Here is a 15,934-nt window from a genome sequence, read left to right on the forward strand (position 1 = left end):
TATCCACTAAATGATCTTTATCCTCGATTAACGCGACGCGATCGTTTCTTTCATGTTACGATGATTTATTCGTCTAATACATCTGCGTTTATCCTGTCCACTCGCTCGGGTAGTTCGTAATTTATACGAGTAAATTCTTACTCGATCGATTGCGTGTTCTTTGGTAATGAGTATGCCAAATTTATCTCTTGACCGAGTACTTCATTTGATTCTAATATTCCCTTCCTATCTAAATGAAAATATTACCACCCGACATTGTAATTAAAATAATTAACTCTGCAATAGGTAGAATCTATCGTTAACAAAAATAATCAATTAACAATCTACAATTCTATTTCAATTTTTCATTCGACAATCGACAGGTTTTCCATTCTCCGTCGAGAGTTCCTCGAGGAAAAAAAGTCTCTGCCGAGCAACTCGCGATTATTCATGAATCGGTAACAAGTAAAATCGTCCGTGACAAAAACGATCGATCAAACATCTATAATCAGATAAAATAGACATATATTTACATATACATCGAATCATTAAAACGTTATCACCCGACACTACTCCACAATCAATGGTTATTCAAAAATCGGTAACAGGTGGAATCGTCCGTAACAAAAACGATCGATCAAACATCTATAATTAGATAAAATAGAGACATACCCACACATACATCGAATCGTTAAAACCGTATCACCGGATCTCACTACACAATCCACGATTATTCAAAAATCGGTAACATCTAGAATCATCCGTGACAAAACCAACCGATCAAACGTCTATAATTAAATGAAACAGACATATACCCACATGTACATCGGATCATTAAAACCGTATCATCGGTTCTCACTCCACAATCCACGATTATTAAAAAATCGGTAATAGGTAGAATCATCCGTGAGAAAAATGATCGGTCAACGTCCATTCTGCTCGCAATAAAGCCTGATAAGCGACTTAAGGTCCCGGCGGTGATCGAGAAAGGTCACGTAATGGCTGTCATTTCGCCCGGTAACCTGTAATAACACACAACTTCTCCCTTCGATCATCGGATCGTGTCGCGATCGGTAGATCGAGATCGAGCCAGCTCGGAGAGAAAGGAAAAAGCCATGTATATACATACCTGTATACACACATGTATGTATATGTGTATTTGAGCGCGCGCGCGTGTGTGTGAAAGAGAGAGAGAGAGGCAAAGAGGGGAAGGGCGCGATGCAAGTTCGATCTTGATCACCGTATCCGTTATTCCGGGACGATCGCGGCGAGAGTCAATGACTTTTGCATATCGCGGGATCGATCTTCCGTCCGACAGCGGAACGCCGCGCATAACTTCTTCGATCGGTATCCGCCACGTGGTCCCGGCGCCGAGCAGTCTACCGAATCGTTCCGGTGAATTTGGCGGACGACCGTGGCTCGCGATCTCCGACAAACATTTTTTTTTCTCGCTCGAGCAACCGAGGAATGTAAATCACGGAACGTATAGCCATGTCGACTTGCTGTTGACATTGAAGCTTGTAGATAAACAGGTTGCGTAGGGTAGATACAGCATGCTGACTTCTTGAAAAGTGGACGTTGATAGGTGAAATATTGGTTTTGGGAAACAGGAAATTCGTTGAATGTACTTGACCCTTTGAACTTTACGGACGCCTCTTAACCGCCATTTGATTTTATATAGCAAAATTATGAAGTACGATATTTAATATTAACCCTTTGCACTCGGAAGCTTCTCATTAGAAATATTTAACATTTTTTGACGAGGCGAAGACGATGTTCTTTGAAACTAACTCGAAGGAGAATTACAAATACATTGAAGAACAAAGCTGTTTGGTTCCAATAATTCGCGTATCGGGGCATTATACAAAGTAAAACATTACATACCAGATTTTATATAGTTTCACTGCGTTAAATCAACTGGTGACTCAGAGTCACATCCCGAGTGCGAAAGGGTTAAATTCCGTATGATGGGTTAATATGTGAAATATTAGAATAAAACAGCCTCTTTAGTTCACGTACGATTTCTCGTTAAGTTAGTTGCAACAAACGTAGACTATATTTCATCGGGAAGTGTGTATTTTTGGTAGAAAATTCTTGGAGTACGAAGGGTTAAAGGTATATGATAAGATATCGTATGTACTTTTTCCTATAGAATAAGTGCTCACTGGTTGAACATAGTTTACTGATACACTATTGCTCGTTGAATCGCGTTTACCGTCATTCTGGATACTAATGAAACGTTTATATTCGACTTTTAACCCTTCACACTCCTCGGACCTTCCAATGTCACAGCGACAATGGAGTGAGTTAACTCTTTGCACTTCGAATGTTTCGCATCTGCTCGATAACTCTATATTATCACAATATTTTCTTTGAAATGCATCTGAAAAAACAATTAGTATATATAAAACACTCTAAACGATTCTTCCTACTAATAAGATTGGAAACAACACAATACAATCTATTTGAAAGATATCTTAACCCTCTATGGGCCGAATTTTTGTCCATACTTATAACAAAACCTATGCAGTACAAAATTAATAAATATCCACATACGAATACGAATTAACAATGTATTCAATAGCTTCAATACGTTCATCAAACGAATATATCTTCTAACTTTCAAATTACAACGACATTAAACTTTCACGCCTGAGCGTATAAAAGCTTAAGTTAACTGATTACTCAATTTCATTCACCACTTTGAGTGCACAACGAAATAAATCAACAAGATGCCAATATACTGATATGTGACTTCAAAGTTACATAAGCCTACAGAGAGTTAACAAAGAAGCCTATGAATAAAACTGACGTCGAGTCACGCTCGACATAGGAAAGGGTTAACATTCTCCCAGCTTGTAAGGGATTACAACTGAATTTAGCGGTAATTGTCGAGTTCCTATATTTCGCGGTAGCCATAAGTAACGCCAATAGATCCGAGAAACCAATTTCTCCGACAACCGTAGTCCGATCGATCGATCGATCGATCAGTCGCTGTGCCGTCCGTGTATCATCCGACCAGGGACAACCAGTACGGTTATCGATCTCAAACACATCCCCGATAAGATGCGAGCAATGTACACGGACGAAACGAACCGAGCAAACGGTACCATCTACCCGTATTATTGCGCAACGATAGCCGAGGAGGCGTCGTGTATCGTCGAACGGTGTGCACGGTCATTGGCATCGGTCGCCGGACGAGGGGAAACGGCTCCGTGCGCGCAACTCGTGCTCGATTATTGGTAATTACCGGGATAGCCACGGGTCGTCGCGCGATTACGCTGGCCGCACCCTTTCGTTCGCTTTTCAATCGTTATTAACCCCTTCGACCGGGCACCGTCTGCGATCTGTTTCGTTGCTGGCATCCCCCCACCCCCCTTGTTCTTCGAGCAGCCCACCCTCGAAGGGCACACGCCCCCTACGTACAAAGAAATCTTTGCATCTCACCACGCCTTCCATTTAATAGAGCGTCCGCTTCGCCGAAGGTGATTTTTACGAGCGCGTTTCTATGGTTTTCTCGTTTTGCTCGTTCCGATTCTGTTTACCTCGAGCAGCTGCCCATTAATAACGATGTGTCGCGATAAAATGATAATTGAACGAATAATTATTGCCAGGAAAGAGAGATCGGAGGAACTTTCTGCTTGTAATACTGGTTTCATCGATACTTCTGTGAAAGAATGATTTTGCGGAGGGTTTTCGGATTTGTTCGACATTTATATTATAGTGTTATTGATTATATATGAATATTAATTATGTAGTATCGTAGTTTTAAAACAGTGGGACATTGAGTGTTCTAAGGGCCATAAATGAAAAAGGGACTCAGGACCAAGGGTTGATGGGTTTTTCCGAAGGATGCGTAAGCGAGGATGATGAGTGCGTGGTGGTGAGAGTGGGGTGTGTTTGAAAATTTGTTGGAAGTGTGAGTAAGAAGAATGCTTGTGGGGGAGAGAATGGTTTTTAAGTGCGGATGGCGAGATTTTTGGAGAGAGTTGCGTCGACTTGAAAAGAGAAAAGACCTGTACACTGCGAGCTATATCGTTTCTATTTATTTGTATTTTATTCAATTACCTCTTCCTGTGTTCTTTCTAAATAAAAAATATTTAAATACCATTAATACCACAATTATTATCTTTTTTAGCGTTGTATAAGTTAGAAGTTTTTAGGATATCAACATTTGGATGTCTAGAATGTATTCAGTTGCGAATTAACTTCTTGTTAATTTTGACACGTTGAATGCCGTGGGGTCACCGGTGAGCCTCGAGCAAATGGAATTACTATAGTTCATTCAATTAAAGGTTGATTATTTGAAAACATTTCTATATTATAAATAATACTATCTAATGCAGTGACATTCTAGGTGAACGCGCAATAATAATACGATTCGATCAAATGGTTTATTATGTTTTTTTCCACTTTGTGCATTCTGCTCTATGAAATCGTACAGCATTCAACGTGTTAATGTATATTTCTATAAAAAGATTCGCGAAATCAGGAATCAAACGAAAATTCAATCCCTTTATTAACACTAGAACTACCAAGCAATTAAAGTGACTTATTTCCAAATTTTCATAGAAAGTAAATGCGGTGATATTCGACTAGATGAACGTGCAATAATAACAATGCAATTCAATTAAATGATTTAATATTATGTTTCTCCTATTTTGTGTATTCCGCTCTATGAAATCGTGCGGCGTTCAATGTGTTAAACCATTGCCTTACAATAACGTGTGAGACTTATGGTGACGATTTTAAATAGACTTTAACAAACATAAATATTACTCAATTACTTTGAATGATAATTCAATATTATTCTTCTGTTATCAATGATTATATTGTAGGGCAAAGGTGGACATAGAATATGCATGGAATTTTTCTCCTTTTTCAATAATTCTTAGTGATGAAATTGTTGTATCGGTCACAGTTGGAAAATAAATTGTAGGGCAAGGGGTTTTAATAATAGAATTTTCAAATTCTATTGAAACATCAGTGTAACTTCTAATTATAGATTCCACCGCTTCTATCTCGTTTCAAATAGACGCCAAGGAACAAATGAAGGGAAACCAGAGCTGCGAGGATTAAGGATTCTCTTTGCGCGAGATTTAAATCGAACGTCGGATTTTCGTTCGGCTTAATGAAAAGTCGGAGCGGAGAGTGTGTCAAGAGGATCCGAGGGGAACAGTTTGGAAGCGAAACGACGAAGCGAGAAGCCGCGTGACAGCGAGCAAGAAGAAGGACGCGCGAGTCCGGTAGACACACGTAGGCGGGAGATCGCAATCGATCGAGGATCCACCGGCTGAAATCGGCCCTCGGGCACGGTAAACCTGTTAAGCCGATGAACCTGTAATCACGCGCGAATTTCGAACGAGAACCAGCCCTTCTGCACCTCCGAGCAACGAACTGAAATCGCCTGATTAACCGGGGAAAAAGACTTCGACAGCCGAACGAGAAAATCTACGTGACGAATAGCAACGATGACAGCGTCTTGCTTTACATTCCGCGCGAGAAAAAGCCGACGCTAACGAGATCTTCGAGCAATATTTCGATAGTGTACACTTAGGGGTTTCCGTACGATTTAATTCGAAGATTCATGAAATTCTTCCTAATACTTTGCTTCGGATCTTCTAAATCGAAGGAGTTGAAATTAACACATTGACCGCCACGGCGGTTACCGATGACCGGAGCTTCCAAGTAACTTAAAAACAATTATACCTCGTAAGATGACTGACATCCAAGAAAACTGTTCAACAGCGAAAATAAATAGATAATAATGTGACTTAAGAATTGTAGTACCAAATAATTGATAATCATTTATTTTTATCTTCGTTATAAAAGAAAAAATGACACAAAACGCTGAAGTTTTTCGTAGCAGTCAATGTGTTGACACTAGTACTATCGAACATTTTACCGTTTGTGGACGAATGTCGGCATTTTGCCGATATCAAACTTTCATGTTTGTAATACTAAGTTGCGAACGAATGATTCAGTTACTCGAACAGCAAGAAAGCAATATATAATTTCTTTATGCTATATCATTTAGGCATTCGATGTGCGATTTCGCCGAATTTATAGTGTTTTGTAGACTTTAGAGAATCTTCGTCCGCAAAGGGTTAATATGATTAACACTTTGACTGCCACGGTCACCAATGATCAAAGCTTCCAAATTACAAGAGAATAGTTATTGGAAGATAATTGATTTCGAATACAAATTTTTCATAACGCGAATAACTAGATAATAGGGTAATATAAGAATTTTCATATCAAAGAATTAATAATTCTAGCTTTGTACATTTGATATAGAAAGGAGAAGTGATATATAAAAAGCTGATGTTTTTCTTGGAAGTCAATGTGTTGATATATAATCTCTATAAAAGTTGTAATAGTAGATTATTTTGAGTTTCCTCGGGTCTTCATTATAGTATTCAAATGAAACTATTTTTAAGATCATTTCAATATTCAATTGTAACACTAGATTTACGGAACGAGTCAATTTGATTCATTGAATTTTATAAGCATTGTTTGGTAAATGTTTGGGTTGATTTTTATTAACGCAGTTATGCAAATATGTATCCTAACTGTCTACTCCTAAACCTCTAATTTCTAAGATCTTAATGAACGGATAACAATTTTTCTAAGAACAATAGAACAAACTACAGTAAATGTCAGTAAATCTAGTGTTAATATATCAATAATTGCAAGACAAAAAATCCGGGACCTGTTATTTTGACTGGTGTGGTAGTCCTAGTATTAACAATGTTGTTTCGAGTAACAATGCGATTTTAAAATTACTCTACGTTAATCACACACGAATCCGTTAATTTATAGGACAAGTTAATGACACGAATGTGTCAGATGTCGAAAGGACGAAATACTTGTGTTATTTGCTTCATGACTAATTTGCGACTCACGTTTGTCGAATTGGGATATTAGGAGTGTAAAACTTTCGAATCGGTGATTGCTTCTTGATAACGACACTTTCTAATCAATTTTTTTTCGTCCGTCTAAATGGCAGAGGGATCCTATAAAGGCTGCCACCAGCGGCTAATATAAATTCTTCACGCTTGCTTTGGTGTAATTTAATAGAAGTATCGAATGTAAAAGCTAATGCTTCCACTCGAAATGCTTGATGCCCATTGACATATTTACCGATCTTAGCAATCGATTGATGCTAATGAGTAGAAATCACTTTATGAGGTTCGACGATTGCTTTCCTGGTTTCATTGGATAACGAGCATAATTACCGAACAGGTGTTCGAATAAATTTGAACGGTCGAACAGCGATATGCTAGAATTATTTCTTATAAAACGTTCGTGAAGAAAACAGATTATATTAATCGACAATTAATTTTGGCTTACGATATAGGCGTTAGACCGTGCAACAGCGGCGCACCGTCTTATCCGCGCGTCGAAGTCTCCGCAACAGTCGGCGCGTCAGCGTTACGCGGTCGATTACATAAAAACTAGTTCCATAATTGATTGAAACTTTTAGGCGCGTGATTTATTAACGATTTCCGTGTAAACCTTCAAGTGTTACGCTTGAAAAATCAACACCGCTAACGCGTGTTCCGTTTTACGAGTTACATAAATCATTATTAATCCCCTGCATTAAATACCACTTAACCAATAAACATATATATATGTATACACTTTCTCGAGCGAGGGTAACTACCAAGAACCATTTTACATAAAGCAAGTATATCATCTTGTCCAGTAACTTCCTGTTACAACTATCCACACTATATAAATTACACGCGTATCCATTTACTTTTGTTACCAGCCTCGAATGACAAATTGAACATTAAAATTTCCATTCCACGAAATAGTTCTCTTGAGATCGAGAAATTTGAAGCAGTATTTATTTTACTATGAAACAACGACGATTAGAAATTGAACAATTTCCAAAGAATCTTAAAACAAATTAATACGTTGCTGGCTATTTGAGCGAACATCGATGAGTGAATAGAGATTACTCGAATCATCGATAAGAAATATTATTTTTATATGATAATTGAGAAATTGCATATTTATTTTTGATATCGTTGTTGTTTTTATTCTTGAAAATCCTTTCTCTTTTCTCTAGTTTTATTTATGTTTATTGTTATCGGTTGCTATAATTATGGCCCGGATTTTCTCCGGTTAACCCCTTGCTTTACGATTGAATTTCGAAAGTGCATTTGTTAGAACTATTTATCGTTAATAATGCAGCAGTAAAAGAAAACATTCCATCTTTCTATGTCTAGATTTAGTATAAACCATACAAATTCCTAACAAGAACAATAATGTTTCATTTAGTTTCATATGGCAAGGGGTTAAATCAGCGTTTCCCAAGCTTTCTTGTGCCATTTTATACCCTCCTATATAGCATATATTAATATTACAATATAATATTATATTATAATATTTGTATAATACTTATTATAATATTTTTGCTATTTCGTTTACGTGCGTAAACATTGTGAAATATATGAAGTGATATTTCAAATTTCAAATTGCCTCCTTTAAAAATCAAATTGCCCCCTGTGGGAAACACTGGGTTAAATAGTACAGCAAAGGGTTAAACAATTTCATTCGATTTCCGGACGAAGAACATTCGTTTCGTAGTTGTTCGAATTCTCGATTCATTCCGATTCATTCTGGCACACTCGTACACGCATACAACACGATCGGAGGCGGTCGAAGGAGTCGCGGGACAAGCGTGACCAGAAATTCGGACGCGGAGCGTTATCCGGCGGTGGCTCGCGTCGCCAAGCTGTCTCGATGGAACGTCAGAATTCGCCCGGGGGCATCCGTAAATGGCTGAACCTGTTTCGGTACAGGTGGTCGTCGGTACGCTACCAGAGCTCTTAATGCCTCTCCTCGACCTCTCATGCTCTCGGATCGCCATTGCAGCCGCGGATACGCCCTTCAGTTCGAAACGAGATTAGGCCACGATCGCCGCGGCGCGGGATATATACAGGGTGCGACAGAACACGTGGAACTCGAACGACAAGGCATATGAAGACAGTAGAAAGTTCGTGTGAACCTTCTGCCTTAACTACTTACCGTGGCAATGGTGAGACTCGTGATGAAGATTCTTAGATTAATTTTAGAAAACTCAATGTTATTCATTCCCCACGAATAAAAAAAACTATTTTCCTATTATCAATTTATTATCTTCAGATGAAATCTCCATTTCAAGTAGAATGGAGAATTTTTTTGCATTTCTATGAAATTGTCGGTAGTAAAATGTTACAGGAGCTTAGTAGCGAAAGTAAATAGTATACTAAGGAGTTGAGACACAGTATCGGACTCGTGATGAAAATTTAGAATTGAATTTGATGAATTCAAATGATATTTACCTTTATCTTAACCTCTTGTATAATGACTGGTAAGACTCATGGTGAAGACTTTTAATTCAGTTTAATGAGAATTAGTTTTATTCACTGAATATAAGTAGAAGCTACGAACTATTTTCCAATTATCAATGTTTTTATCTTCGAAGCGAGTGTATACTATAAATAGGAAATTCTCTTACCTTCTCGTGAATAATTAATAATAAAATAAAACCAAGTGTCGTGAAGAAAGTCATGGTTAATATAAGGTTAATATAGATTGAGTAGTAGTTTTGTCATCAGTCGTTGACTTCTGGAGCAAATGTAGAATAAGTATAAAATTCTTCTCTTCTTTGGAGAAATAATTAATAAATAATTAAGGAGCTGTTACTTTCTAATCTGTAGGTCGTCCAATTTCTCATCCCTGTACAGCATTTCAATGTTATAATGTTAAACAATTAAGAATCATTTGAAACGTGGTGATTATTGCAACTTTGAAACAAGGATAAGTAGAATGGCTGTTTATACAAGGTTTTCTCATGGGTTTCAAGCGTACAATCAGCATTCGAAGCAGGTCCCACGTGTTCTGTTACACCCTGTATCTCCGAGCATTGCGCACAGCACTCCTGTTGTGACTTTCAGCGATGACGATGGTCCTTTTGTCGGATAATGCCTTTCGTGTTATGTGCTGTTTAACGTTCGAGTGGAGATTGCTGAAGATTCATGGTTCTTCGGGGCTCTCTCCTCCTCCGCCACTTCCTCTTCTTGCGCTGTTGGTCCTGGAGGGCGTTGAAATTGTTCGCCGTTTGTTTTTATTTCAAATTTGATGAAGTAGAAAATGAGATGGGTTTGCGAACTTTTCGATGGCCTGGAGAGAGAGTTTGCATAGCCGAGAGAGCGTAATTGGGGTGCACTGTTCCGAGTGGACAGACGCTTCTTTTTGGATAATTTTGGATTGCTGATGGGAGGACGTACAGACTCGCCGGCGTTTCATTTTATTTTCGTGCTCAGTCATGTGGAAAACGAGATGGGCTTGCAAATTGACCGTTTAAGGCGGAGAATCCGCTCGGCTGATTCTAACCGGAGTTCCAATTTTTCAGAATAGAAGCGTTTCCAATGGAATATTCTGTTATATTCCAGCGAAAAAGATCTCGCTCGATGATAACTAAATGTTGTCTGTCATTTCTGAAGAACTGTATGTCATTTCTTTGTTTCTCAACATACTGGGTGTTATATTATTTCTTCTTGTTAATTAAAATAGCTGTTAATCCTTTGCGCTTCTATGTCGAGTGTGACTCGATACTAGTTTTATTTACGGATCCGCTTTGTCGAGATATTTTTCAAATATATTATATTATTATGTTATTTTCAATATTATTAGTGATAAGGATTATTTATACTGCTCTCTATAAACTATTTTCCAAATGCATTCCAAATCAAACATTACAACAATAAAGTTATCGAGAAATGCAAAAGAAATTCGGAGTTAATTAATTCGGGTTAACCTTTTGCACTAGGAAATTTCTCGTTAGAAATATTTAACATGTTTTGGCGAGGCGTAGATATTCTTTGAAACTAACTCGAAAAGAAATCACAAGTACATCAAGGAACGAAGCTGTTTTATTCTAAGTTTTCACATACCGAGGCATTGTATAAAATTCAACATTAAACATCAGATTTTATAGTTTCACTGCCTCAAATCAAGTGGTGACTGAGCTACATCCTATTCATACGTTATTTAAAACTCATAATTCTCGAATAGAAAGTAAAGTAAATCACGTTTCGAACATACGATATTTCGTTCATTTCTGCCGAGGAATCTTCCAAAATCTCTGGTGGAACGGAACGCGATGCTGATGTTCCGTCTTCGTACGCGAAGGGTGAACGTTCTTTAAACTCGTACGCACGAGTTTGCCCCGAGGCTCGAAAAGGGCAAGAGGGAAGTCGGGACGGCGTAACGAAACTAAAAAGTCGCCAACCGTCAATTAAAGTGGTGATTCCCTAAGTAGATGAAAGCATTTGTCAGAGAGAAATCTTCATCTTAGAGGAGCCCGGCCGGAGCAGATCTTTTTATTCGCTCGACGCTTCAAACGGACGTTCTGAAAGAAATCAATTTGCTCTTCTAATAAATGGCGATCCTCGCTGGTCAATTGGCAATTACAGTTTCGTAAAGGGTGGTCCAATCTCGTAGCGATTTTTTCAATTAACGAATTTCATTCATCAATTTGAGCAGCTCTTCTTTGCCGCGATTGCTTTTAATTAAGAAATTTCATTTATCATCTAGGAACGTTTTGCTCACTGCGCGGTGCGATCGAAAAGAACATTCGACCCGTGAATTTCGTTTAGTTGAAAGAAGAAAATAACGAACGCGACTTAAAGGAAAAAACAAGGAGAATGTTAATATATCTCTGCGACTTCCGTCTTTTATAGGACCCGGATTAACCGCCATGTTGGGTTCATTGAATTACCGAGTCGACCACCTGTATGCGCAGAAAGAGAAATCGATATAAACAAGCAGGACGACCACTGGAGAAGCAATTAACGCATAATCTTTTCGAAAATGACAAGACCCTTAAAAACGGCCGATTTATGCGTTAAAGAAGCTATAAGAAACCATTCGAGGAAACTACAGCACTTCCAAAAATCCTTGTATCAATCTGAAATAGATGTTCATCGCCAAACAGCTACAATAAATACAATCAAAATATAGTTTAGATGTAAAATTTTCATTATACCGAATAAACCTGCATATCACAATCATATTCAAACCATTCAGAACAATCGATCAACGTGTTAACCTTTCATACATGAAGATTTCAGAAATATTCAACATTTCGAATGATCCATAGACGACATTCCTTGAAACCAATGAGAAAAAGTATATAAATTAAGAAACAAATCTATTATATTTCAATATTTCACATATCAACGCGTCATATAATACAAAGTTTAACCCTTTGCACTCTACAGATGACTCACTCACTGTTCGATTTGACGTACCAAAATTATAAAGTGTTACACAAAATATTAAACTACGTATAATCCATAAACTAAAATATGTCTGACATGTTATTGTAAAGCGAGAGGTTAACACAACTACCAAGCACTTAAACCGTCTTCCTAAAATTTCTCCATGAAACCTGTAACCATGAATTCATTGCGATTCCAATTTATTAGGTTGCCCCAAAACCTTTCATTTTATTGATATAATCAATACACAATTTGTCCTATTACGAAACTCCGATTTATTCTACCTTCCGATCATACCGATCTTATTTTCTTTCCTTTCAAAAACCTCGGAGAAACATTAAAATTAGACTACGAAAGAAGCTTATATACTAACATGTCAATTCAGGTATTACTAAATCAGCTTTTGCAATCAACTTCCAAGAAGTCTCTGCACTTGCAGTTATTCCAAAAGAACAAATCAGGAATTGGGCATTTCGACTGACTTGGTAGTTAGTACCGGTGTTAATACGCTGACAGATTTACGCGTCCGACAATGCGATACCTCAATAACGGAATGTTAATCGAGATGGCGAAACCGGTCGCGGGGCCCAAAAACTCCCGGTGACACCGGGGGATCCGATTTATTATTCGCGAATCTTACGTTAGAGCCCGAATGAACTTTCGCCGATGCGACACGGTGGCGGTCGAGGGGAGGGAAAGGGGAGGGTCATGAATAAAACGATACGTATCGTATCGAAGCCGAGGCCCTGGGCATTTGTAGTACTACACGACGACGCCGCGACCGGTGCACGTGTGCATCCGTCCGCCTAATGTGCACGGGCCGAGCGCATGCATTATTAATACGTTTTCGGCGCGGGACCTCACTCGTCCCGAAACCCGTCTTCGGGCATTTCGAGTATGCGCGCACCGGTCGACGTGTACCTACAGCGGGACGAAAGTTTTGACATGTTGTACACTTCACTTTTCGATGAAGACACGGCGTGCCATCGTTTCGCTGTAATAATATCTGGGCATTGAGAAAGGGTGCATCTGTGCGGGGATGCGTGGATGCGAGATATGGAATAATGTGTTTTCTGGGGGGATTGATGCTTTGATTGTTGACGGTTGTTTAATTTTTGATTGGAGGATGGAGTAGTTTTGATGTGTTTATTGGAAGGGATTGATGCTTTGGTTATCAATGCTTGTTTAATTTTTGATTGGAAGATGGAATAGTGTTGGGGTATTCTTTAGAAGCAACTGATGATTTGGTTATTAATAACTGAAGAATAATTTCTAATTGGAAGATGGGATAGTGTTGATATATTTTTTAGAAGGAATCGATGTTTTGACTATAACTAAAGTACAATTTTCAATTAGAATATGAAATGCTATATAGAACGAATTTTATTTCAGAGCATTAGTAAAGAATTGACATTTTGGAGACACTTCTTTTTCCCAAAGTTCATCTCACCTTATCTAATATTAACTAATAGATATATATACAAAATAGTTGAAACTGTACAGACTTTTATCGCTAACGACGCGCGATGGTAATATTAAGAACAAACAAATCTCCCATCCATTCTAATTCCCAAAAATAATGCCATAAAAATCGACGTTTGCGGAATCCCGTTCAATTGAAATGTAACTGAGGTTAAAACGGATTGGCACTCACCATTTAAGCCGCAGTTGTGGCCCGCAGACGAGTGTTCGTTCTCGTGAAAGCGGTTGGAATCCGTGGCCAGTGTCCTCACCCTTTGGATCGCGTGCAGCAGCGAAAATTCTAGAGAATCTTTGTCGTTCCCCCGCCACGGCCTCGTCGGTTTAATCATGTAGCTTCCCGTCGACGTTTTCACGTAGCCCGTCTGGAAGAAAAAGTATGCCAAAAATTTTGGTGAGTCACCCCCGTCATGATTGACCTTTATCTCCCCAACGAGACACGCTACCTACTGGCGAACATTTCGACTCACGGCTACCGAACCATGAAACACCGACCGATTGTCTACGAGATTTTTTTCTATTCTGCCAGCTGTCTCTCAATGTGAACACACGCGTGAACAATGCTAGCGACTAATTTGAATTGACTTGTAGCGTTGAATATCATTTCTGGTCCCATCGGTTTAGTCCTCGGAAATGTGTATTTCCATATACATTAATTAGCATTTACGGTTAATAATTCGTGTGTAATAATGCAAATCGTTGACACCTGATGGAATAATTTGAAGAAAATAAGAATGAAAAAACATTTAAAATCGTTTAACATTTTTAAAATGAGTATTTTATAATATTGCCTTGGACAGGAAGATCTTCAGGCCATCTAAACAGTTCCTGAAACTATAGGATTCATGTTTGAACCTCGATCATCGAAAATGTTAATGGTAATTCGCGAAATGTGAATAGCTGTGTCGAAAATTCTTGCGAGGGGAAAAGAATGTTCAATAATAAGCATTTACAATGAATAATTCGTGCATAATAATTCAGATATTAACAACTAACGGAGTAATTAAAATAAAGTAAAAACTAAAGAATACTTGAAATCGTTCAAAATTTTTAAAATGACTATTTTATGATATTGCCTTGAACAGGAAGATCTTTAGTTCATTTAGACAGTTCCTGAAATTATAGAATCCACGTTTGAACCTCGATCATCGAAAATGTTAATGGTAATTCGCGAAATGTGAATAGCTGTGTCGAAAACTCTCGCGAGAGGAAAAGTCGAATCAGTCAAATCGTTGACACTCGATGGAATAACTCAAAGAAAATAAAAATTAAAGACTACTCGAAATCGTTCAAAGCTTAAAAAGCAACTATTTCATAACATGGCCATGCCGAAGAAGCCGAAGAAGATCTTCACTTCACCTAGACAGTCACTGAAACTACAGGATCCACGTTAAAACCTCGATCATCGAGAACGTCAACGGTAATTCGCGAAATCTGCATAGCTGTGTCGAAAACTCTCGCGAGAGGAAAAGAATTTTCATTCGCGCGACTCGTGGGCAATTACAGTAATATTTACAGTCGTGTAAACGTTTATTAACATTGCTGGCATTCAGAAACATTCGAACGGTATATGAACTTCCACGTGTAACAGCATGTTTAAAGTTCCCTGCAAGACAAGAAAATAGAAAGAGAGACAGAGAGAGAGAGAGAGAGAAAGAGAGAAAGAAAGAGAGAAAGAGAGGGAGGGAGAAAGAGTTTTGAGTTATTTTAATGTGTCGAAGTAATGTCCACGTTTTATGAAACACTTTTGCACAGATGTCACGCAAGAATCCGATTGCAACGGCGGAATTTCCTGATCGCTTGATTATTGGTTGCCCGGTACGGAAAAGGCGCGAAACGCGAAAACGTTTCGCGGATTAGTTATCGCGTTCGTTACAATTTATTTATACATGCAACGGCGGCCCGCGGCCCGCGGGCTGCCCTGACATAACTTCCTCGATTTGAATGTGAAACACACCAGCTACATGGGACGCCCCCGCTAAATATATACCACCCACGTACATTCCGTGTGAGGGCAAAGCCGCGGAACAGACGAACCCGTGTAAATCAGGTGAAAATAATCGATTAAAACTGGCCCCTTTGAATACATTACACGTAATTATTCCGACGACCGTAAATTCAAATTTTCATACGCCTGTACACTCCCCTCCTCTTTGTACTCCTCATTTGATTTTCAATCCGTTCTGCTCGAGTTGCGT

The 15,934-nt window shown here is 38.5% G+C and overlaps 1 protein-coding gene across 3 annotated transcripts in view; it reads right to left on the reverse strand.

Moving 5' to 3' along the window:
- Nucleotides 1–15,934, reverse strand: part of LOC116433037 (A disintegrin and metalloproteinase with thrombospondin motifs 1) — a 158,774-nt gene that overhangs the window by 41,731 nt on the left and 101,109 nt on the right. For all 3 annotated transcript variants that reach the window (XM_031990698.2, XM_031990690.2, XM_031990708.2), the window contains exon 6: nucleotides 13,912–14,101. In XM_031990698.2, the coding sequence (XP_031846558.1) occupies nucleotides 13,912–14,101 (190 nt within the window). The remainder of the gene's footprint in view (nucleotides 1–13,911; nucleotides 14,102–15,934) is intronic.

The sequence above is a fragment of the Nomia melanderi genome, chromosome 3 (assembly GCF_051020985.1).
Source record: "Nomia melanderi isolate GNS246 chromosome 3, iyNomMela1, whole genome shotgun sequence".
Lineage (NCBI taxonomy): Eukaryota > Metazoa > Arthropoda > Insecta > Hymenoptera > Halictidae > Nomia > Nomia melanderi.